The sequence below is a fragment of the Didymosphaeria variabile genome (assembly GCF_027946475.1).
Source record: "Didymosphaeria variabile strain IMI 356815 chromosome Unknown scaffold_5, whole genome shotgun sequence".
Lineage (NCBI taxonomy): Eukaryota > Fungi > Ascomycota > Dothideomycetes > Pleosporales > Didymosphaeriaceae > Didymosphaeria > Didymosphaeria variabile.
In genome coordinates this window covers 3,791,084-3,814,864 of record NW_026611624.1, presented here as the reverse complement: position 1 = coordinate 3,814,864, position 23,781 = coordinate 3,791,084, and the positions used below count along the sequence as shown (strand labels likewise).

Genomic DNA, 23,781 nt, shown 5'->3' with positions numbered 1-23,781 from the left:
AACGATTGTAAACGGCGATCGGCTGCGCTTACCGCATTGGTTTCTAACAGGCTTGGCTTGCGTCAGTGCGTATTCACGTGATGCAATCATAGCCGTCGACTTTAGACACAAACAATTCATTCTCCTGTATGTTGCTCTGCTAATAACTTCAAAAAACTGTGCTATCATAATAGGCTAGGCCCGCAAATGCCGCTTCAGCAACTGCACAAGCTCAGGGTATCTCTCTACTTGACCAGCCCCACCCAACGTCTAGAGCACCTCACATGGGCATCCTCTTCATCTCCGCCTCCGTCCAGTACTTCCTCATGTTCTCCGCTCCCAGCTGCTTAACCTCATCGTCTAGATGCGACCATAAAACCTTCCCGAACCCATCCATGATCCGTTTGATTTCTTTCAGCTGGAGCTCCTTCTCCCCACTCCGACAGTCAGCGATGTACTCCTCTAATTTCTCCAAGCCGTCGTGAATCCCCTTATGTTGCGTAAGTAACTCCAGTTCCTCCCGGAATGCAGGCATCTTCTTCGCTAGAACGGGAAAGATATGCTGTTCTTCGATGGTGTGGTGCATGGTGAGATGGTGACAGAACTGCTCGGCCATGGCGAGGAACTGGCGGATCGACGTTCCGGCAGGTCGCTTGTTGGTCTCGCAGGCTTTGTACATGACGTTCCAGGTCTGGCGGAAGTTGTTGTGGAAGTACTCCATATGCTCGGCCATGTGGTTGTAGGTTCTGAATTGCGCAGCGGTGAGTTTGGGGAGGGGTTTTTCCTCGGTTTGGGTCGAGGTTGGCATGTCCTTTGAGGCTGCTGCATTCGCCATGGCTGTGTTTCTGAGAGAACGACTGGTGTTGAGGGTGCGCTTAGATGCTGATACTGGGGCGAAGATGCGCTGTGGCGCTGGGAGAAGTCGGTGCAGTGCTCGATTGACTGGGCTAATAGCGCGGGAAACGTTCATAAACACGCAGATGCAGATGATCCAAAGAAGCTTATGTGGCAGCTTGGATCTCTATATGTACAAGTTCGTTATTTTCGGACTGCGAGTTTTTGGGTGGTCTTATTCGCCGCCACAAAGCGTCGGCCAGTCGCGCCGCTTGCAATCTAGCTGACCAAAGACTCTCAAAGCCGGAATAGCGCGCCTCCGAGCACCCGAGGACCGACATCCGCACATCACGTTTTGGCATGTTGCTTACTCACGAAGTATGGGGGCAATTGGTGAATGTCTCATACTCATTATACATGTATTGGTTGATGGAATCATTGCAGCCCGTTTGCGGCCGGGAGGTCTATCACTATTTCCGTGTCTTAGCAAACCTTTCATGCCACTTCCCCTTCACAGCCGCAGCTTTCGGGACTGCAGCTTCCGTTGCGCGAGACGCAGATATCCCCTTGGCGACTATCGTGGTCGATGTAGGGGTGTCGTAGGTGCCTTCAATGGACTTCAATGCCGCGTCGCCACGCCATGCCTCCGGCAAAGAATCCTTCCATTCCTCAACGAAGTCCGCGACCAAATGTCCAGAAGAACCACGTTTAGCTTGCAGCAAGGTTTTTCCGACAAAAGATACTGTTTTTCTTCGGTCCAGGCATGACCACTGCCCGCTTGTATCTTGCCCGGCGGAGGCCAGATGCGAGAAGATAGCCAGCGCAAGTGGTGCAGGAAAGCCCTCTTCCTGTACCATTTCGGCCAGGTCGTATCCTAGGAACTGGCTGTCCAGTCTGATGCCCTCTGCCAAAGCGGCAGCATTGATCGAGGACCATACTTGCCGCAGGGTGTTCACGGACGGTCGGTAGGAGCTCCCAGACAGCTCAAATGCGACAACTTCTGCCCATCCTTGTTCACATTGTCCACTCGACAGGGGAACATCAGCGAAAACGCCGCCTTTGCTCGTGTCATTCTGTATAGCATCGACTTCCCCGCCAACGATATCGTAGACTGGCAGCACGGCTTCGATATAGGCCACGGCAGGCGTATCGGCGGGATGCAGCTCTAGCGTTGCCGTACACGAGGCGATTGCGCATGTGGTTGACGTGGGTATGTCGTTGCCATGGGCATCGAAGGCGGGCTGGGTGACGAAGACAGAGTTCGACGTCTGTACCTGGCGTATCTGGAAGCTTTTGTTGGGCGTACAGAGTACTGCATATGCGGGCGGCGCATTGGGCCTACTAGAGGCGGCCGGAGGCAAAGATTTTATAGACAGCCTAGGGTTGCTTTAGTACCGTATCCTGTTGCTATGTGGAAAAGAGCGACCATCACGTACGGCGGGGGGTTCGGAGCTTCGAGTAGCTCGACAATCTCGGGTGGAAGCTCGAGTAGACGAAAGTTCTGCAGCTCGTGGGCAACAGCGAAAGGCACGCCGCCCTCGCCTTGCTGTGTGGCCATGGTTCGGAGGCGGGGCGCGACACTCTTCGCGACGCGACGACGAACGTGAGTGTTTTTGTTTGCGGGGCCGGAGCCGCTGCCGCTGATCGTCGGCGCGAAGCTTTGGGCGCGTCGCTGCAAGGGCGTCAACACGCAACCCGTTCGCCAAAAATACACGCCTTATCGCCCGCGCACAGGCAAGGAAGACCCCAGCTTCCAGCTGTCGCACCGTCGCACCGTCGCACGTTTCAATTCGACGTGCAGCTGCTGTCGTGCGCTTGGGCCGGTTTGGTGCGGCCCTGTTTCGGACTGGCAGTCACGTCTGGCGCGTTGTCTGCGACTGCCTCCGTCGGCTTGTTTGCTTGTTTACATACACTCAGCGGCCAGCTGCAGCACACACAACCTCGAGGACTCGACACCCACCACTACATGGCCTGCTGAGTCCTGCCCGCCTACACACTCGTTGCGACCCCTCGACTTCCTCTAATATGCCCTCGCTGCCATCTTAATCCCGCTCAGTCGCAAACTGCGCGTCCTCTTCCGCCCCCAGTCGTTCGTTTACGTCCATCTACCGCCATGGTCATCATCACGCCTGAGCCGGCAGCGCTCTCGGCGGGCGACTTGTCGCTCTTCTACACCACCGACGAGCTGCTGTCCAACTCCCCTGTTCTGATCTTCTACGGCCCGACCGCCACCTCCACACAGGCGACCCACTCGCGCATACAAGCCCACGTCTTTACTCCCGCCGGGCTCCAGAATTTTGCCCGATTGATCATTTCGCCGACCGCCGCCTTCTACGCCGCTGTATCGTGCCTGCCACGCGAAGAGCAGGGCGACGAGATATGTCGAGGCCTCGCGTTCAGCTTGTACAAGTATTTCGCGGAGCTTCCACCAGAGGTCAAGAATGCGTGGGAGCGACAGTACGGCTCCGTGGCACGCTTACCGTCCGCCCCGGCATTGTTCTCAGAGTCACACGCAGCGATGGTGGCTGCGCGGATGGTCAAGGTCGAAAATGCTGCAGACATCATTGTCGATGTCCGCCATGCTCTAGGGGAGCAGACTCTCTCGTGGCTTGACCTGGATCTGGTGCTGCCGCAGGGAAGTATCAAACAACCAGATAACGCTAGGGAATCGGCACAGTTTGATGAGTCGGAAGATGACATACTTCAGCAGCGTTATGGCTCGTACGCACCTGTTGTGAAATTATTTGGGGACGCTGCGTTCTTGCCTACTTCGAGACTGCGACGCGCGCCTTCGAAGCCGACAGCACTCAATAAATCACAGTCCTTCACGAGGACTCAGAAAGAGACTCTCCGGCGAGAGATGTGCGAGCTTCTAGACACCGAAGAGAACTATGTCAGCAAAGTGTATGAATTAGTCAACACCGTCGCAGTAGAGTTCCGACAAAAAGCGAAGCAAAAGAGCTCGTCCAGCAGCAGTCCGAACGAACAAGCGTTGAAGGCGCTGTTCCCTCCTAGCTTGGATGCTATACTGGAGATCAATGCCCAATTTCTAGACGTCATACGCACCGTTCTGGAAGATACGGAAAACGATGCCATACAAGACATTGAACAAGCAACAGATGACATCTTCGTTGCGCCTCTGAGAGGCCAAAAGGATCCCGCAGACGTCACAGGTGCTCTTGCAGTTGCGAAAGCATTGGTGGAGTGGTTTCCGCAGTTCGGCGACTGCTATACAGACTACATGGGAGCTCATGCTGACTTCTCGCAATTATTGAAGGGCTTCACCAAAGACGCCAACTCTAGCTTCTCGAAGCGAGTGTATGACACTGGAGAACAACGCCTGATGTCAATGTTGATCGAACCTGTGCAGCGTCTTCCGCGCTATAATCTGTATATCGACAACATCCTCAAACAATTGCCTCTGCGACATCCAGCAGTCAAAGTCTTCCTCAAGGCCCGGGACATCATATCAGAGATCTGCTCTCGGGAAGGGCCTTCAGTGCAGCAAATTAAGATACTCGATCGCCTGCGCAAGATGGTCTTCTCGTGGCCACTGACGTGCGCCCCTCAAAATCGATTGATCACAGCCATTGATTTTGTGGAGTTATCACCCCCCTACCATGGGGAGCTGCATGGTCCTTCGACTACTGCTGGCATCTTCATGCTCTTTGCCGACAGTTTGATTATGCTTCATAAGTCCAACGGATGCACGACGACTGCGCGCAGCTTGATGGCAGATTTGGACAACCCCAAATTCACTGTGGCTGACGTCGGATCATCAGAGCTTATCTTTCACCAGCAGTTGAAGCTCTCTGATGTCTTCCTCAGCGAGCACTCGGAAGGCAACATATTGCAGCTGATTTCGCCCACACCAACCGCGAGTCAGCCGGGTCGTCCAAGAAGCCGAGATCGACAAAACTTTGGCATTCGAATGTTCTATTTACAAGGTATGTACGAGGGCAAAGCACACAAGTGTGTAGAAGAGGTTATGAAAGCAAGGGTCGAGGGAAGATACCCTGAAGCAGAGCGCGAGAGCCACAAGTGGGAGGTGCGCAGCTTGGCCGGCGACCTGAGCATGTTCACCGCCGTGACGGAGGATTGCACGGGTCATGTCGTCGAAGGTCGGAGAGATCCTGCTAAAGTGCAGATAGTTGTGAATACGGCCGGCGCTGCACAACCTGCCCTGCCAGGGAAAAATAGCGCTATTGAGCTGACGGTCTCGATATCTGTACAAGAGAACGGTTTCTTCCAACTGGAATGTAGCGGAAACAATGGTTATACAGCGCGCGACAAGCTGACCAGCGTGGAATTCCTTCCCGTTTTGACTAAGCGTCTTGGGAACTTCTTCCTGTCGCGCAACAGCATCAAAAATCCTGCATTGGCCGAAGCGTACCTTTTTAGGAATCAGCAGATACTAAAATCCCTGAAACTCCAGCTTGGAGAGGTCGCGGAGGGCCAGGACGAAAAGGGTCGCCCTCACTCGCCAGTGAAGATGCTTTCGAGTCTCTTCGGCAACAGTGTGAGAGAAGGTGGTTCAAGAAGGCTACAGCGGAATCCAGTTTCAATGGGTGACATTCCGAAGATTGCTCCTCCTCCGCTTCAACCCACGCGCACTCACAGCCGGGATGGCGAGCTATCTCGACCCACATCTTCCAACAAAACGATCGGTTTCAATACGAATGCCACCCCTACCGATTCGCTTGCGAAGCTAGAGGAGACTCTGGCGACCTTGATTCTGGCGTTGCATGCTCGCAAGGGCAATATCGTGGGACGGTCGGTGCGAGCTAGGGTTGTGGCGGACGAGCTTTTGGTCAACGAGCTTTACAACTCTTTGCTGGAAACCCCTTCTAACCTCGATGTGCCTTCCCAATCCTCCGTCGACGTTTTGTTTGCAGCGTTCGAGAAGTTCCTGAACATTGCCTGGAAAGAGAAGATGGGCCCGGTCTTATCTCATGCTATGCTAGTTTCATTGCAAATGAAGTCAGACAGCATGTATCCTGGAGAATTCGAAGACTTCTTCCGGACGACCTACAGCGAGCTGTCCCCACAGAACCAGCGGGCACTCCGAGCGATCATTAAGCTGCTTGCTGAGCTCCTCGACGGTATGGGCAACGACGGTGATCGTGGAACCTTGACGGCTGCTTTCGCAGAAATTCTGGTTGCAGAAGGAAGCGCGAACGAGTTTATCTCATTGGTTGATCGTTTCATACAAGACATCGCTGTGCTCTTCCCAGACGAACGAAGTGGCCACAACACACCGAATTTCGGCTCCATGGATTCGAGGACTCGCTCGGTAGCCACCGGTTCCCTCACTTCAAACACGTCTCTGAGGAAACGGTTTGGCTTCGGCACATTGACACGCCAGGATAGCAAGAATGAGAAGGAGTCCACAGTGGGATCCTTGTGGCGGTCGCTCAGCAAGAATAATCATGGGCTGGATAGTCAACCGAGCAGTGCGTCCAGGATTGGGCCTGCCTCTCTTGGCCGTTCTAACTCTACTGATGCAGCGATGCGCTTGTCCCCGAAACGACCTTCTTCTCGCGATCGTCCCACCGTACTCGGTGCATTTCCCTTTGAGGGCGGCAACGTGAGCCCCGCCGGGCGAGGGTACCTGGGTGCACTTGGGACTATAGGAGAACGAGAGGTACCTTCCACTGCTGGGCCTCCCCGCAAGAAGCGTCGCTCCTCGCTCAGTGACTTGAAGACGTTGCAAGATGCTAATGATGCACCCACGTGGTCCTCCCAGGACCCCCACAGACCCGTCTCTCCGCAACGCGAGAACAGACAGACCAGCGAAGAGCCGCTTTCGCCGCGTACGCCTGCTCGATCGCAAGCGAAACAGTCGTCGATACCTACGCCGACACGCTTGGGATCGCCTTTGCCACGTCTGGGCTCGCCCATACCACCCATGCCGCCGCGCCTAGGTTCGCCCATGCGTAGAGAAAATACGCCTTTGAGTAGCCGTGAACGCGCCGGCTCTCTTCGCCCAGTGTCGCAGGACGAGGTCGTTACCATCAAGACGTTCAGGCCTACCAAGAAGCGTGGCGAGTCTGTATCCAGCATTCCCACGCTGAAGCCCGCTCCTGGTCTCTCTGAGCGTCCTACATCTGGCAATACCGTCAAAGTTCCCTCAACACCACGCTCTCCCACCAAGATAGGATTTCCAAGTAGCCCGGCCAAGACAAGCCCTACGAAAAAGCTTAAGATGCAAAGCCCCCAAAAGCTGCGCGAGCGTCTCCAGATCCAGCAACGTGATATAGAGAGCGCGTCTCGAGATCTGCAGTCCGAGCTTAGTGCGATCGGCCATGAACTCACAGCGCGTACGCCACGCCTTACCACGCAATCTTCAGCACCGCCGATTCTGCACGATGCTTCTTCCGCCAGGGCTCTAGAGCGTCGCATTGCAGCCCTTGAGATGTCAGTCAAGACCACCCTCGAAACCCTTTCATCGCGGACGTCGTCAATCGCCCAAGATGTCTCCACATCGCTAGAGGTCTCGGAAAAGCGCGCGAAACATCTCGATAAGCTGTACCGCGATAGCAATGCAGAAACCGAGGCGCTGTATGCGAGGTTCAATGAGGAGTTGGAGAAGGTTGAGCGAAGCGTGCGGAAAGGCAAGGGCGGTGAAGAGGTCGATCGGCGACTCAAGTCTGCCGAAGAAGAAGCTGCACGGTTGAGGAAAGAGAATTCGAGGTTGAAGAGGGAGGTTGCGGGGCTGAAGGCGCAGATCAAGGAGTGAGTGAGTTTACAGCGGCTCACTTCACTATCTTCCACCCCTTTCCAACAGCATTTCATTGGTTACATGTCTGTTAATGGCGGCTAGGTTCCGTCAAGGCGTCCAAGGTGCTGGTCTGTTTCGAACATGGGCGAAATGCATATTTATGGCGTTCATGACCAAGTGTCAGTGCATTGTCGGCGTTGTGGTGGACGTTTCTATAGCGGTAGTGCCTATAGCTTTGGTGCTAATGCCGCTGCTTTTGGTGCTGTGGTTGTTGGTCCTCTCTCGGAAGGGGATGCGCGGTAGAGGCCGAGCGCTTAACGTTTAACGAGCTTCAATATACCATGTGCATGTTTACTTCATAATATGTACTTGAACCTCTTTTTTCCGCTTCGAGCTCCTACGCCTTCGTACTGCCCGCCTCCATCTGACGCAGTTCTAGCGTTCTCTCGAGCTAGATACCAACGCAGCATCCCTGCTAAGAACGCGACGAGCAGCATAAATCCTGCGCACACGCTCATGCCGCGTACGTACCAGGGCCCGTCTTCGCTCGGGAAGACGGAAGTACCTACCAAGGGACCCATCTGTCCGATTACATTCATGATGGCGACGCCGGTGCCTGGACGTGAAGTTAGCCGACGCAGATCCATTCCACCCCCAGGGTTCCGTACCTTTTCCTGTGTTTGTGTTTTGGTTGTTGATAGTCCATGTGATGATTATGGTGATTGCGGAGAAGAAGCCGGATGTTGCGGGGTAGAGGGCGAGGTAGCGGAGTGTGTTGTTGGAGTAGCGGAAGTAGCCGCATAGGGCGATAGCTAGACAAGTCAGTCATGGAAATGGACCTTGAGAACAAGGAGGGACGGGATGTCTTAGCCTCTAAGACGTACCCGGGTCGTTTCAGAGGGGAGGTAACGTACTGGCGTAGCCTGATGCTGCGAGAAGGGCATGAACGATGATGTAGAAGGCACGGGATTGGTGGCGGTCCGACAGATAGGCAGTAACGAGCACTACAACGAATGCAAAGAGGTATGGCGGAGCAGATAGAGCCTGTGCGATCAGAGTGGTGTGGCCCATGTCGCGCAGGATGGTGGGGAGGAAGACGGGCATAGAGGCGAAGGCGACGTTGGAGGCGAAGAACATGAACTGTGGGAACGTTAGTTAGGCGACGGATGAAGGGAATCGATAGGGCGTACGGCAGTCAGGTAGCATTTTGGGTCTTTGAGCGTGAGCAGGACGTCGTGAAGCTTGAGGCGACTCTCTCGCGGGGCACCATAGGCATGTTTTTCTTCCATATCCTCGTCATCTTCCTCATCTTCCTTCTCTGCTCGAAGTCTCAACACCGCGACCTTCCTCTCCCTCGGACTCAGCCACTTCGCAACTCCGGGTCCATCAGGAACGAAATCCCATGCCCACACTGCCACTAAAACGGATGGAAACCCCTCAATCAAAAACAACAACCGCCACGGACTCAGCACCCCGTTCCTCCCCACCTTCGTGATAAGCCATGCCAACGCACCAGCGAACGACGCCGATAGCGGAGACGCAGATATGAACAGCCCCGTCCGAAACGCCAACTCCTCCCTTCTAAAGAAGAAAGACAGATAAAACGGCACGCCCGGTCCAAACGCCGCCTCGCTCACCCCCAACAGCGCCCTCAGCACCAACAAGAACCCGAACGAACTCGCCGTCGCCTGCACAGACGCAATGATCCCCCAGGAGGCGATACATAGCGCGATGTATATATGCGGCGGTACGACACGATATAGCAGCGTCATCCACTCGAAAGCAATGTACGTAATGTAGAAGGCCCAGAGGAGCCAGGAGTACTGGGTGTCGCTGAGGTGCATCTCGGTGGCGAGGCCAGCGATGCGCGCGTTGCCGATGTTGGAGCGGTCGAGGAAGGAGAGGGAGTATAGCAGAGCCATGAAGGCGACGAGCTTGCGGTCGAGCTTGTGGAGGACGTGGGCGTCTTCGGTGGGGGTGTAGAGCTCGTAGCTTTGGATGGAGGTGGGGAGACGGGGCGCGAGGGGAGGAAAGGCTCGTCGTCGTCATCGTCATCTTTGATGTCGTTTTGTAGATTTTGGTCCTCCTCTTTTGGCGATATGGGTCGTAGTTCGTAGGCATCGTTGGAGCTGGAGCTGGAGGAAGCGTGGGATGGCATCGTGCCAGGTACTGGGAAAGTGAGGGGTTATCGTCACATCAGGGGTACAATTGATTGTAGTGAGCGTGATAATGAATGTACGTTCGAAAGTTGTTTGGTGTTGAGCTGAAAGTTACGCGTCGTCGTCCCAGGTTGAGAGGAGTGACGCGCAGGGCCGAACCGAACCGCTACCCCGGATCGTGGGGCTGGACATCCAACATGATGGGAATCATTCCGACAGGTCAAGCGTCGACGTGTACTCAGCCTCAGCGACTCTTGGCGAACGTTCAGCCTGACGAAGCACCGGAACGTGCTTTCATCATGCATGTGTCGTTCGTGTATTTCCAAGGTCGCTTCAGTACGCTATGGCTGAGGTCATCGGCGTCGTCGCTTCCGTCGCCCAACTGGTGCACCTGAGCGGCACCCTCCTAGCCGGCGGATATGGCTTCCTTGCGAAAGTGACTCGAGCGCCCACGGAAATTAGAAGTCTGCTCACTGAGACTGCCGCAATCAACAGCCTTCTTGGGCAACTCCAAGATGTTACCGGATCAACCTCGAAGGCCGCTCCCGACGATGCGCTCCAAGCGCTGCAGCGTACGGGTGTGTTTGAAGAATGCACCGAGACATTGAGAACTGTTGAAAAAGCCTTAGCCAAGTGTGAGCAGCTCCATGGTCAAGATGCACGAAATTTCGGGAGAAGGCTAGTCTGGCCGTTCAAGGAGAAGGAAACGAAGGATGCACTGCAACGCTTGTATCGTCTGCGAGGGTTGTTAGCTGATGCATTGGAAGTCAACTCAGCTAGGGCTTTGAAGCGTATCGAGACAGGGCAGGAATCATTGAACGAGAAGGTGGATGACCTTGCAGCTAAAGCGAACTCACAAATGAGCGCTGCAGAAGCCGAAAAGATTATATCTTGGGTCTGTCCATTGCCATCTGATGGTGCATACGCTAGCCTGGACAACGCTTTGAGTCGACGACTTCCTGGCACGGGCACATGGTTCATCGAATCGGACTTCTTCAGAGAGTGGATGTCGTCAGCAACGCCTTCAACCATTTGGATAACCGGTCTTCCTGGTTCCGGTAAAACCATTCTCTGTTCTTCCATAATCGAATATGTACGAGACGCTGTACCGCCGGTAATCCCAGTCTTGTTTTTCTTCTGCGATCATCGCGACTCGCAGAAGCAAACCCTCGATAACTTCCTCATGAGTGTTCTCAGGCAGCTTCTTGGGCACTCCACTGCCGCCCTAGAGCACGTCAAGGATATGTACAAGAAGAAAGACTTCAACAGACCATTTAGCCCAGCTGAACACATGCCTCTACTAGAAGAGCTACTAGCTTTAACCAAGGAGTCTATCCTTATTGTAGATGGACTCGATGAGTCGGCAGAGGGTGAAGCGATTGCAAATATCCTGACAACTGTCATCGGCCGTGCCGAAAGTCGTGGGGACCATTTGCGGCTACTGTTTTCGAGTCGATTTGATGTTAACATCGAGAAGCGACATAAGCGGATATCATCTAGAAGACTCGCGCTTGCGGACAACACGCGGCCTGATATCGAGCATTACATCCAAGCTCAGCTCGCGGATCGATTGGAGCGGGGGATCATCAAAATACGAGATAGAGCTTTATTGCCTGACATAGAGCAGCGTATCGGTTCGAGAGCTGGAACGTAAGTGGTACCTTCACTATTTGTAAAACAGACAAACTCGAAGGCCTTGAGTTTCGAAAGCAATCTGAGCCTTCAGAAATGCGCTAACCTAACTGCACAGAATGTTGCAAGCGCGCCTTCAGCTTGATTATCTGTCCACCGCCAAGACCGACCGAGCTCTCAAAATGATGCTGCACAATTTGCCCAACGGGCTGGAATCCACATACGAGTCCCTTCTACAAGCAACGGTATCACGTTATCCCGACCGAGTAGAAGAGATCAAGAAGCTGCTTTGGTGTCTTTGTGTCGCTGTATGGCCATTAAGTGCATCGCAACTATCAGAGATCCTTGCGCTACAACCGGAAGATACGTATCTTGATCCTGACGCCATAACCACGGACCCCTACGATGCATTGGAGACGATTGCACCCCTTGTCATGATCGATAGGGAAGTTTGGAAGTATGAGACCGTAAAGCTATGTCACTACTCCTTGAGGGAATACCTTTGCTCGAGCCCACTACGCAATGCAGACCACCAGTTCCATGTCGACCAACGAGAGGCTCATTCGTGGCTCTCACTGCTATGCCTGCAGTATCTGACTGTGTCTCTGCAGTTTGACTTGAGCAACATGGAACGCAAACTAGATCCAGCCACCACCGACATAAATCATTTCCTGTCTTACGCAGCGCTCTGTTGGTATTACCATATGGACGACGCAAGTGGCCATCCCGGCTACTTCGCTCGCATCAAACCCTACCTCGATAATGCCGTCGATAACGCCCCCGACACGTCCTCCTGGTTCACCAGAGCCCAGGACATCTTCCGAGACCACAATCCGCACCACGACGCCCCTCTCCACTCACTCGTCTGCTTCGCTATCTTCGCCGACCTGGAAGAGGTCACATCCTACCTCCTCTCCAAAATGACGGACTTAGATCACCATTTCCCAGACGGCTACACAGTCCTCACCGCCGCCGCGCGCTGGGACCGGCCCCGCATTGTGCGCAAACTCCTACGAATGGGCGCATCCATCGACGTCCCAACTCTCGAGAAGGAACTCACACCACTACACCTAGCAGCCGAGCATGCCTCCAAAGGCGCCTTCGACATCTTGCTAGACGCAGGTGCGGATCCACACGCGCGCTCGAAGTCGCTCACTACGCCATTATATCGCGCAGCTAGATCTGGAAACGTGTATATTTTGACGAGGCTGAAAGAAGCAGGCTGTGATGTGAATGTCCGGACTTACGATAATTGGACTCCGCTTCACGAAGCGGTTGGACTGGGAAATAGGGAAGCTGTTGATTTGTTGGTACAATGGGGGGCTGATATTAGGGCGACGACGGACGATGGTTATGTCGCTACTCCTGATGAGTACTTATAGATGAGTCCATACAGTGTAGGGCGAATGCGTAACATCGGGAATCCACCTTTCTCTATTATAGAAGGTCGCGTTCGCACCTGGCTTCATTTCATGGAGAGAAAGCGTGCGCTCTCTACCATTCCATTGCATGCTTCGTGTCTACATGAGCCTCGCCTGATTTCGGAACGAACACCCGCTTCACACCGCCTCCTATGCAAAACACTCCCGTGGAGTTTACCGGCTTATACGTCCAGTAGACTGCATTAGATGGAACACCTTCCTTAAGGTACCATGTATGTCCCCTACTGTACGCCCAAATCGCAACAAGTTAAACTGCACACCCGGCACGCACGCAAAGCCCCACGCAGATGCATGTATACGAAGGTGCGCAGCGGCAAGCCAGATAACAGCATAGTCTCTATCATAGTGAGCTCAGCGCATGTGTCACCATACCGACGATCTCACTCCCTCAGCTCTAACACTAGGGCACGTCTATTCAGGGGCACACAACCGTATCATTCTCATTACACTGCCCGCGTATCAGCTCGGGACACCAGGGGGTATTAAGACCATCTATATAACAGTATAGCATGACACATAAGCATCCACCTCCTACAACAAACAACGTATCCAAAGCCCCAACCGTTCCATCCAATTACCGAAGACTCGCTTCGAAGCTATCCAACAGCCAGGTATTCGTCATTCCACCAGCCACCAAAGCGGTTCTAAGCGCCAAACCGTGGGTATATTCGCCAAAAATCAGGGAGAAAAAAAGGTGATCCAGAATGTGCAAGAAAGAAGGGGGGACAAAGGGATTAAAAGGGATGAGTGGTAGAAGAGGTATTGGGAAAGGGAAGAAGAAGCCGCGTAGGGGGGAAATAGGTCGTCATATCGCAACAAGGGGGATCGTCAAATCGCAAAGAACGCTCTGCCGTCTCTTTCATCAAGATCAAGTCGTTGTAGTTGTTTCGCGGCCGTGTCGTGAAGCGATATTTCTCAACCGCTCTGCCGTACGCTTTCGTGAAATGCTTCGCTCTCCAATCGCCTTGCCCTGCACAACAGTAGTCCAGTCTTCCCAGTCACTCGCCATCTCCGTGAGCACGTTGCCCATGACCTGTGCGCTCGCCATGAGGCCGTGCTGCTCTCCTTCGAGGATCCTGACCTCGCATTTGCGCATCAGACGACCTAGCCATCGGACGTTGTCCACCGGGACGCGAGTGTCCTTGCTGCCGTGGTGTATGACCACGGAACGGTTGATGTCCTCGTATCGGAATCCGATAGTCTGCTTGGTCTCCAAGCACACAATGAGATCGGTTGCAGGGTTTGCGTGTGCCGTCGCACGGTCCCAGATGGCAAATGTGAGGCGTTCGTCGAACTCATGTTGTCGTTGACGTTCGGCAGATGTGAGAGCTTCCTTCATCTGCCTGGCCCTCTCATAGTTCGGGTCTGCGGGGTTGGCAAGGGCGAGTGATAGAGAGCTGGCGTTGGGAATGACTTGGTCCATCTTCATCATGGACTCGCGTCTGGAATCCTTGAACTCTGGTCGCATGGCTGGTTGATCTTGTGGAGTCGTATCGAATGCCGGGCTGACGCTCTTCCTCTTAGTTTTAGGAGAATTCTTTGGTCCAGTGCGCTGGAGGCTTGCACTGGTTGCGCTCAGGAACGTCGAGTTGGCAACCTTCAGTAGAGATGGTGGTAAAGCGCGGAGGAAGCGTTGAGACCTGGGAAGCTGTTGCGTTGGAGGCTGGTCCTGGTTCATGCCGATGGGCGCCATTTGGGAAGGCGGGATCCATGGCGCGAGAAGGTGCACTTGGCCACGAATGTGCTGGGGCATGCGCAGTGACGTGGCAAGGGCGTACACTGCGCCTGCTGAGTGCGCCAGGAGAGAGAACTTTGTAATCTTGAGTGTCTGACAGATGACTAAAACATCGTCTGTAACATGTGAGCGTTCGATCTGAGATGGGAGGAAAATATGTACTCACCTGGCCAACTTAGAGGGGTCCCATTTGGATCAACTTGACTCCCTCCAATACCAGGACGATCAGGAGTGATCAGTCGCAACTTCAGTGTGAGAGCCAGTTGATCGTAGAACGCCATCACATATCTTGTCAGGCCCATGCCCACGCAGACGAAGACAGCAAAGCCTTGAGGGTCGCCTACCTCGGAAAATGAGATGATGCGCCCGGTTTGAGGATGGCGTATCTTCTGCGACAAGCGCGGCGAATTGAGGTATCCTTCAACCTCCATATCAATGGAATCGATGCTTGTTGGCCTTTCTTCAATGACGGACTGAGGTGGACTCTGAACGGGTACTGCGCGAATCTGCACTCCCCTTTCGGTTGCAGCATTGAGGGCATCAACCTTGGCATTGTGCGACTTCTCTGCTTTCGCAGGTAGGTCTGGGTGGGACCATCGCTTTTTCTTGACCGTCCGCCGCTGCTGGAGGCTGGTCGAAGTAGATGGAGGTATGCCCACGGACTCGCGTCGAGTTGCAAGCTCTTCACTAGCGGAGCGAATCTGCCTTGGAATGCTGTCGCTGCTCTCACGGGTGGTTACACCTGTGCTCGACCTGTGCTCCTCGGTTGCGCCTATGATCATCGAGTTGGTCGTCGACTTGCGGCCGGCCGCAGATCGTCCTCCTACCGCCATAGATTTTGACCGTCTCGGCGGCGTGCTGCTGGGCCTCTCGCTGGTAGTAGTCGAGGTGTTTCCACTGCTTGGTGGCGGAGGATTAGTGTCGAGCCGTTCAAGAGACTGGAGTGCGAGTCTATAATTGATCGGAAGCGGGGTAATTTCGTCAATGTCGTTTGCAGTTGAGCTCCTGGTCCGTGTGTGCCCATGTACCTGCTTCCTGGCCCTGTCGGTCTTATTACTTGCTTCGTGAACATTTGTTTCCTGGGTTTCTCGCTTCTCGGGCGCATTGTGTGGCATTGGGATTCCTAGCACTCTGTGTGCTTTCGTGGGGTCCTGTATTCGCTTCTCAGACATGCTTGATACAGACGATGTTGGGGAAGTCGCTATGGTTGCACCGGGTGAAACGCGGGCGCCGCTTAAGGAAGCCCCTGCATGGACGCCGACAGGCTGCTTGCCGGCTATTTTGTCACGCAGCATCTTCTGCTTTCTGAGTTCACGGATCCTGCGCGCAACGTCGTCGTCGTTTTCTTCGAGCTCCTTCAAAATTTCGTTGTCTGGCGTGATCCCCTGATCGACGAGCTCGTCTTCTTCAGGAACAGTGCTCGTTCTATACGAGTCATGGCGAGTCGACCTGCGCCCATCGCTTTTCTTACTCTTTCGCGACGGCGAGCCAGAGTGCCGTAGCGACGAGCCTCGTTCTGGGATTAGATTGTGTTCTGTCGGACTCCCTCCATCATTGCCGTCCACAAAATTGAGGATACTGCGGGTTGGACGAGACCTGGCAGCTCGCGACGATTCTGCAATGACAGGCTCCTCGTTGATGGTGTCCTCTGCAAACAAACGTTGCTGCACAGGCTTCCTCGCGATATCGGGCAATACTGCAGCTTCTGTTGCTTGTGCCTGTATGGTGTGGCGTTTTCGCTCCGCATCCTTTAACCTCAGCCTCTCCCGCGAAGGCATGTACATCAGGCTGCGATGTGCTTTTGCGCTACGCTTGCTCTCAGCAGATGTCCTGGTGCTGCTGTCCGATGGCTTCCTTGGAATTCCCGCTTCTATGCTAATATTGCCAATGCTGCTCACCGATCGTAGAGATTGCGCCGAGTGTACCGAAGCCGAACTCCCTCCTCCTCTGCTCATGTAGCTCCTCAAAGAATTCTCCTTGTCCTTTTTCTTCGGCGCAGTCAAGGGGGACAAGCCCGAGGGCGGTTTCGCGGTTCTTATCACGGGCGGCTCGCATGCGTCGTCGATGGTCAGGTGGGATGTCTGCCTGCTCAGATTCTGGTGGGCGCTGAACGTTGATCCGGCATCCTGACGCTCGTACGGGCTCGCAGGAACAGAGAGGCTCTCGCCGTAGCCAAGCGGCAGGTTCTCGAAGTAGTTATCCTTGGAGGCGGATATGGCGGACAGCGAGTCGATCAGGGACGAGATGACTTCTGGCGAAGCGGTCTGGGTGCGGATTATGTTGGCGGAGCGCTTTTTCACGTGTATGTCGGCTGGGACTGCGGGCACAGAGCTTCGTCGTCGCGGGCGCAAACCGCGGGTCGAGGTGGGTTTGGCGTCGGCGGGGATGCTTGGGACCGGCGGATGCGGCTGTGGTTGGTCGTCCATTTTGGCTGTTTACTGTTTACACTAAAAAGCTGTCGGTACAATAATTGAGGCCCAACGACGCGTTCGCCCCGGCGAGGACCTCTTGTCCGCGATGGATTGTGACGGTGCCGACGCAGTGAAGATCAGTGCATGTTTATGCATGCAAGCGTGCGCTGGGCTGCAGGCCGCTACTCGGTGAGCGCGGCGTTCGTCGACGTATTTCGAGAGAGAGCCTGGTGAGGAGGGACCGCGCGGGAGGGGAGAAAGCTAGTAGCAGTAGCAAAGGGATTGGAATCTCCTGGCTCGTGCAAATCAAATCATGCAGTCGCAAAGACCCCGGCTCCACCGAAGTCACGACCGAAAGGGGTACTCGAGCTGGGGCCAGCGGGTGGTTGATTGGCCGAATGGGCGAATTGTCGACAAGGGGAACCTTTTTCTAAGCGAAAGCACGCCGAGAGAGGCAGGCTGACGTTTCTTTTGGATTGTTTATTGCTGTGTTCCTTTTTCGCGTCGATGCAGGGTCTTTTGGGCTGTCAGCCACCTGCGGCCACGACTCCACGACAGTCGCAACCCTCCCTTCCTGACGCTTTGATGCCCGTGCCTCCGCATCCCGCATCCCGCCACAGGGCAGAAGGATGCTTTTGCGTGTCCCGAAGCTACCGCGCGGGGGATATCCTGGCCACGGGAGGCACCCGAGGCTCTCCACGCAGTCTCGCGGGTGGCTGGTACACGATCGCCTAGCATTCTGTCCGGACGAGGTACCTGTAGCGCACAGGACTGCGTAAGCGTCGAACAGTACCATTGTTCGGCCAAGATGAGACATGTTCAATGATGGATTGCAGAGACATTTCCTGTTCGCCCATGACATGGCGAAGAGCAACGCGTCAATGCGACCAGGAGCCCCTGAAACTCTCTGTCTTATCGACAGTCACGGTACAAGAGCTTGCGCAAGATTATGCGAGTCGCGTCGCAACCATCACAGCACGACAGGGTACTTCATTGTTGACAATCAAGCTGTATGAATCAGTATGGACTCTTACGAACTGAATGCTTATGGACGCAGTATAGTAATGAGGAAGACGTGGACTTTTCATGCCGTATACCACGCCGTAGTAATAGAGGGTATCCTACCTCTAAAGTGGTCCATCGAATTAGAAGCATGGCAAGAGTGCATCATAGGTACCGCGGCGAAAACGTCTAGCTTGTCATCCGCACGCGGCGTGGCAGCCTTCGCACTTCCAGTAGCAAGGCACAAAAATGCCTGAGGCACCAATCCTTCGCCATCACACTGCAACCACCACGCGCTAGCAAGGAAGCGGCCACTACGTCATATTTCCAACCTCAACACCATCCTCCACATCACATGCGATGACCCACTCTGCACCACAAAGACTCTCCCTGTGCCTTCAAAATATAAGACAGTATTTCCCAAAAGACATCAAATGTCTCTCTCCGCGCTCTTCGCCCCAATAACCCTTCCCCTCGCCTCCCTCTTCGCAATCCCAATGCTCTCCTCCTGGTCCACATCCATAAATCTCGTCTTCATAAGCCTGACATGGACCACAATCGCCATGACCTATTCGCCGCTCGAACTGGAGTTCTTCGGCCCCCTCCTTCTGCGCACCACATTGTACATCCTGCCCTCCCTCTTATTCCTAGCCATCGATTTGGGCGTCCCGAGTCTGGCGCTGGAATTGAAGGCGCAGGGTGAGCGCAGCCTACCCGGGAAGCAAAAGGGAGGAGCCCAAAAGATTAGGAATGTGGTGCTGTGGAGTTGCTTTAATGTCCTGTTGGGCGTCGCAATCCAAGCAGGCATCGAATTCCTCGTAACAGATGTCCTACGCATGCGCAGCCTGCTTGTCATCAAGGGAAGCAGATGGAGTTTAAACCACCTGCCCAACCCATGGAAGCTCGCGAAACACCTCGGAATTGGTATTGTGTCGCGGAATGTACGTTTGTCCCTCGTCTCGTCTTCTTTTGATGGTATTTGTGAAGTGGAGAGACTGACATGTGACAAGGTCCTCCAATACTACATTCACCGCGATCTGCTCCATAGCTCCGCTGGAGGGACTCTAGCACAACTCCACCAGTCTTGGCATCATAGCGTTAGCGCTCCCTACTCCTTCACGGCGAATTACGACCATCCACTGCCTTACCTGCTCCATCGCTTCCTCCCGCTATACGTCCCGGCCATTGTGTTCCGCTTCCACCTCACCACCTACCTGATTATGATTGCGTTGACCTCTCTTGAAGAATTGTTTACCTATTCTGGTTACAATGTCCTGCCGTCCACAATCATGCTCAAAGGTATGGCACGGAGGGTCGATGCGCATATGGCGACTCAAGGGAAGGGTAACTATGGGCCACTGGGTGTGTTGGATTGGGTCAATGGGACGACGCTTGGCGGTCGAGATATTGCGGACGATTTGGGTGATGAGATGGACAAGCATCAAGTGGAGGAGCGGGCGACTGGGATGGCAGATAAATTGAAGGCGAAGGCGAAGAAGGGGAAGGGTAGGGGTTAATCGTTGCGTGAAGAGTACCTGCTTGGATATTGATGTCATTGGATGTTGGTGGTTGGGTATTTCGTGTCATTCTTGCAGATACCCTAATCGCTGGCGTTGGCATCGGCACAATCCATTGAGTATGGTAGGGTGGTTGTATATGAGTCTATTTCGTTGGCAGCTGGCGCGTGTCTGTAAATTAATCCGAATTGAACTCCACAGTGGCATCACAGATCGATTGATTCATGCGCTCACTTTCGGACCGTTCTCGAATTCGCTTGCCTGTTACAAGGTCGTATAGGGAAAATGCAAACCGGACCCTCCATGAAAAAAGATGTGCTTGCTGTTACGGCCGCAGCATGCCGCTAGAGGTCATCCTTCATCCCATGCACTAAACGCCAAATCCCCGCCTTTTCCTCTGACACATCTAGAAGACCATCGCGTGTGGCCTGTCCGAACTGCGGAGGCTGAAAGTGGAGCTGAGGTAGTCGACAAGGTGAGCCTCCTTCTTGATGGTCGCGAGCAGGGCCTTATCGACGGCCTTCTGGTCTGCGACACGGTCCTTGGAAGTCTCCTTCTTCTGCGCATTGTCAGCTTTCTTCTTCTTTCCAAGATGCTTCTCAGCTTACCTCCGGGGCCTCGCCCTGCTTGAAGAAAGACTCCTCTCCAGGCTTCTTGGACGCCTTGTCCTTGGTGAAGTAGCCGGACTCGCTGGCCTTCTTCAAGACGGAGTCGTCGACACCAGCAATGTCCACCTTGGTCGAGGTCGCAATGACGTACCGGGCGTTCACCCTTCGGAGGGGGACACCGTTGACTTTGAAGGGACCGGTGACGAGGAGGACACCCTGCTCGAGGTGCTTGAGGACGATGACACGCTTGCCGCGGAAGCGACCAGCGAGGAGGATGACGACGGCGCCGGGAGTGAGAGACTGGCGAACCTTGGCCGGGCGGACGGACTTGCGAGCCTGGAGTCATAGTCAGTGTTGCTGTTCCAATTCGAGTGTGGGCTATTCGAGCAGCTCGCAGTCCGAGTGATGATTTGAAAGCGATGCATTACAGCGACATGACTGCGTGCACTGCCTCCATATATTTCCTCCTCTTGTCTGCTGCGCTGTTCTGTGTAGACGGGAACGTACCTTCTTGGGCACGGCGGCATCCTCAGCCGGGTAGTATTTGCTGGCCTTCTGGGTGTGGTGCGGTATCGACCGCTCACCCTTGGCAAACTTCTTCGTCGTGGGTTGGTCCGCCATGTCGAATTGTGTGTCGTGTCGTTGAAGCCCTGGGAGTGTCGTTAATCGCGAACAGTGGTGTGCGAATATTGGTGTGCGCGAATTGACTAAGCCGTGTTTTCCGCTTGTGGCCGCTTGGGTTTAGCGTCTTGGCTCTTGCCCAGAAGCTCGCAGGTGCTCTGCGCGCTAGCGAACCAGGCAGCTCCGACCGCCGCATCGCAGCTCTCGCCTCTCTGTGCTATTATAGACACCCCTCACCCCACATTATCATACAACATGTCGATCCAGCCGCTGATTACATTCAAGGCGGGCCAGTGCGATCTCTCTGTAAAACTTCCTGTGTCCTATATGGCTGCTCTGTGCTGATACATACCCAGGGCAGCGCACCAAATCTCAAGGTGAAGCCGCAGCAGACGCCAGGTTACGTCTACCTGTACCAAGGAGATGATGGTTTGTGAAGCACTCATAGCAATTAGTATTCATATTGATTCGAGCAGAATTTGTGCACTTCTGCTGGCGGACCCGCGAAAGCGCCGTGGACGATAGCGAAGTCGATCTCATCATGATCCCCGGCGATGGATCGTTCATACCGTACACAGGCAGTGAGGCAGCTGCAGAGTCGGAAAACGTCCGCTCACCTACAGATGGCCGTATTTTCGTCCTCAAGTTCTCCTCCAGCTCACAACGTTACCTCTTCTGGTTGCAATCCAAGTCACAGCACCCCCGCAGCGACGCTAGCTGGTTCAGCCCTCGGGATCTCGCCATCGGACAGATCGTCGATAGGCTCTTGAACGGCGAGGAAGTAGATGTCCAGACCGAACTCGCCGTAGCCGCAAGCCAGAACCCCGATGAGGACGAGACGATGGAGGATGCCGATGACCAGGCTGCCAACCGAAACCGACACGGTAGCACCGGCGGTGCAGGAGCGGGAGCCACAGGAGGTGACATCCGAGAAGAGGGTGAGGAATCACGAGAAGGCGGTGCTGATGGCGGCCGAGCGTAGGTACCGAACATTCATTTCGCCGGGATTGGCGACGTCGTGGCGCGGTCGACTTGACAGGCTGTACACTTACGCGGGCGGCGATAGAACAGATGACCGCTGTCATAAGCACATCTTCATCATTGTAAGGCGTTATGGGCGCATACAAAACCACTGTCCACGGACAGACACCGCATGGGTTCTGCTCAATTGTACCAGTAGAAAATTACCATATCATGTCTTGCACTGGGCTCGCCGCCACGACGCTCGATCGATTGTTCATTATCTTCTGGCTTTGTTTATTTGCATGTCATCACAGAGGAAGTCATGCTAACGCATCGTCAGAGCGGCCGCAGGATCGAACGACGCCTCCGCCATCGTCCAGAACTTCCTCCAGTCCCTCAAGCCCGGTGGATCTGGAAGCGCATCAAGTGGCTCCGACGACCCCTTCACAACACTTCTCGATCTCCTATCTCCACCCAACACCCTTCCGGTCATTGATAAGGCGCCCGACGAGTTCATCGACGCTCTCTGCGCACAACTCCCCACTACGCTCTTCCTTATTGAAGCCGAAGTCGACGACGTCGCCGACATTGATCCCGAGTCGGAAACCGCACAAGCTGTACTCCTTTCTCTTGGTCAAGAAGAAAAGCGCGATGTGTTGAAGAGGGTGGTCACAAGCCCACAGATGAGACAGAGTTTAGGCAGTCTCACGGTGGCGCTCAGAGATGGAGGGCTGCCGAACGTGAGCCAGGCCCTCAAGATTGATGTCCAAAATGGTGGCTTTATAAGAGGCGGAGGAATGCCGCTTGGGGGCGGTGAGGCTGTGAAGGCTTTTGTGGAGGGCGTGAAGAAGACGGTTGAGAAGGAGGACGATGAGGATGAGATGGATACGAATTGAAGAGATCAACTATTCGTTCTACGGAAAGGGGAGCTTCTTTTGGTTATTGCTCGCTCAATCGCCGCCTCTTGCGGAGGACATAGACGACAGACATGACGACATGAGTAGTATAATCATGGCAATGACTGCACGAACCAATATTGCGACACTGTCTAATGGGCATTGTAAGTGCCAAACCTTTGTCTTCTTTCCGAACGTCCACTTCCAATTGTTCTTCCATATCGTACAATTCTCCATTGCAGTCTCTAGTAGCCGATCCTCACGTTCACGCGACAGACATGCGTCAATCTGCATCAAATCTTCTTCACATGCTCTACCCTAACATTGCGTTTATGCGATGATTGTCACAGCAGAGTTCATGTGTTGATCAAGGTGTTTCTTTCCAGTAGAAACCTTGACCTAATTCGAATACTGCTTTTGTTTGCTGCGGATTTATGCTACTACTAAAGCGCAAACGGAATCATAAAGGATCAGTGTGAACAGCGAGACTGGTTCGCTGTCTGTCTTTCACTCCCGGCACCAACACCAGGAGCACGTTCCCCAGCTACCCTCTCCCTCGGTTTCTCGACCACCTCTCCACTTCTCCACTGTCACAACTTGACCCAGACATTACTACGTGCGTTAACCACCACACCAACTCCACAATCAAGCGACCATACCTGAGCGCTCACCATGTGCCACAAGCTCCTCCAAGTTCACTGCTGCGGCCACACCAATGAAGTCTGCACCACTCCCTGCGCCCACGCTCTCTCAACCGCCGTCTCTGCGCCTGCGCCTTCCTCGGTTGAAGCTCCAGTCACGCCGACGTCACTGCATCGTCAAAAGCTGGCCCACCATGGCTCCGGCGGCTCCACCACCCTGAGGAAAGATAGCGACGACCTTCCCGCGCGTGGCACATATGGCAACACTCCAAGCAACACTAGCACCCCGCCGCGGCTCTCACTCAACTTCGTTCCCCCACTGCGCAGCTCATCAGTTGCCTCCCTTCCGCCACCGCCGTACTCCACATCCACATCCACCTCTTCTTACCCTTCCTCCCCAACCAACCCTCTCGAATCAGCGCCCAACCTCTGCGCCCAAGTTTTCGCCCGCTACCTTCCCGCCGGCAACCACCCATGCTACGAGTGCTACATGGACCCAGTGTACGCGGCGCTGCGCACAAGGTGGATGAGAATGTATGCTGAGGGGCATCCCGGGGTGAAGCCAGAGGATGTGGAGAGGTTAAGTGGATTGGAGGGGGTTGCGAGAGCGTTGGGGATGG

At 54.4% G+C, this 23,781-nt stretch overlaps 10 protein-coding genes across 10 annotated transcripts; 5 read left to right on the top strand and 5 right to left on the bottom strand.

Moving 5' to 3' along the window:
* Positions 1–259: 259 nt before the first annotated feature.
* On the bottom strand, positions 260–814 carry N0V89_007717 (uncharacterized protein; the record flags this gene model as incomplete). The annotated part of the gene is made up of 1 exon (XM_056216478.1): positions 260–814. One exon carries the CDS (start codon positions 812–814, stop codon positions 260–262), a length of 555 nt encoding a protein of 184 aa, XP_056070725.1.
* Positions 815–1,283: 469 nt separating this feature from the next.
* On the bottom strand, positions 1,284–2,371 carry N0V89_007716 (uncharacterized protein; the record flags this gene model as incomplete). The annotated part of the gene is made up of 2 exons (XM_056216477.1): positions 1,284–2,103; positions 2,250–2,371. 2 exons carry the CDS (start codon positions 2,369–2,371, stop codon positions 1,284–1,286), a joined length of 942 nt encoding a protein of 313 aa, XP_056070724.1.
* Positions 2,372–2,926: 555 nt separating this feature from the next.
* Positions 2,927–7,552, top strand: N0V89_007715 (uncharacterized protein; the record flags this gene model as incomplete). The annotated part of the gene is made up of 1 exon (XM_056216476.1): positions 2,927–7,552. One exon carries the CDS (start codon positions 2,927–2,929, stop codon positions 7,550–7,552), a length of 4,626 nt encoding a protein of 1,541 aa, XP_056070723.1.
* Positions 7,553–8,428: 876 nt separating this feature from the next.
* On the bottom strand, positions 8,429–9,692 carry N0V89_007714 (uncharacterized protein; the record flags this gene model as incomplete). Its single annotated transcript, XM_056216475.1, has 3 exons — positions 8,429–8,674; positions 8,725–9,480; positions 9,549–9,692. The coding sequence occupies 3 exons, from the start codon at positions 9,690–9,692 to the stop codon at positions 8,429–8,431; spliced, it is 1,146 nt and encodes a 381-aa protein (XP_056070722.1).
* A 344-nt stretch (positions 9,693–10,036) lies between these two features.
* On the top strand, positions 10,037–11,347 carry N0V89_007713 (uncharacterized protein; the record flags this gene model as incomplete). Its single annotated transcript, XM_056216474.1, has 1 exon — positions 10,037–11,347. One exon carries the CDS (start codon positions 10,037–10,039, stop codon positions 11,345–11,347), a length of 1,311 nt encoding a protein of 436 aa, XP_056070721.1.
* A 160-nt stretch (positions 11,348–11,507) lies between these two features.
* Positions 11,508–12,707, top strand: N0V89_007712 (uncharacterized protein; the record flags this gene model as incomplete). The annotated part of the gene is made up of 1 exon (XM_056216473.1): positions 11,508–12,707. The coding sequence occupies one exon, from the start codon at positions 11,508–11,510 to the stop codon at positions 12,705–12,707; it is 1,200 nt and encodes a 399-aa protein (XP_056070720.1).
* A 928-nt stretch (positions 12,708–13,635) lies between these two features.
* On the bottom strand, positions 13,636–16,928 carry N0V89_007711 (uncharacterized protein; the record flags this gene model as incomplete). Its single annotated transcript, XM_056216472.1, has 2 exons — positions 13,636–14,618; positions 14,669–16,928. The coding sequence occupies 2 exons, from the start codon at positions 16,926–16,928 to the stop codon at positions 13,636–13,638; spliced, it is 3,243 nt and encodes a 1,080-aa protein (XP_056070719.1).
* Positions 16,929–18,349: 1,421 nt separating this feature from the next.
* On the top strand, positions 18,350–19,432 carry N0V89_007710 (uncharacterized protein; the record flags this gene model as incomplete). Its single annotated transcript, XM_056216471.1, has 2 exons — positions 18,350–18,856; positions 18,926–19,432. 2 exons carry the CDS (start codon positions 18,350–18,352, stop codon positions 19,430–19,432), a joined length of 1,014 nt encoding a protein of 337 aa, XP_056070718.1.
* Positions 19,433–19,838: 406 nt separating this feature from the next.
* On the bottom strand, positions 19,839–20,661 carry RPL6_2 (60S ribosomal protein L6; the record flags this gene model as incomplete). Its single annotated transcript, XM_056216470.1, has 3 exons — positions 19,839–19,991; positions 20,041–20,376; positions 20,548–20,661. 3 exons carry the CDS (start codon positions 20,659–20,661, stop codon positions 19,839–19,841), a joined length of 603 nt encoding a protein of 200 aa, XP_056070717.1.
* A 255-nt stretch (positions 20,662–20,916) lies between these two features.
* On the top strand, positions 20,917–22,520 carry N0V89_007708 (uncharacterized protein; the record flags this gene model as incomplete). Its single annotated transcript, XM_056216469.1, has 4 exons — positions 20,917–20,967; positions 21,018–21,090; positions 21,138–21,639; positions 21,965–22,520. The coding sequence occupies 4 exons, from the start codon at positions 20,917–20,919 to the stop codon at positions 22,518–22,520; spliced, it is 1,182 nt and encodes a 393-aa protein (XP_056070716.1).
* Between the last annotated feature and the right edge of the window lie 1,261 nt (positions 22,521–23,781).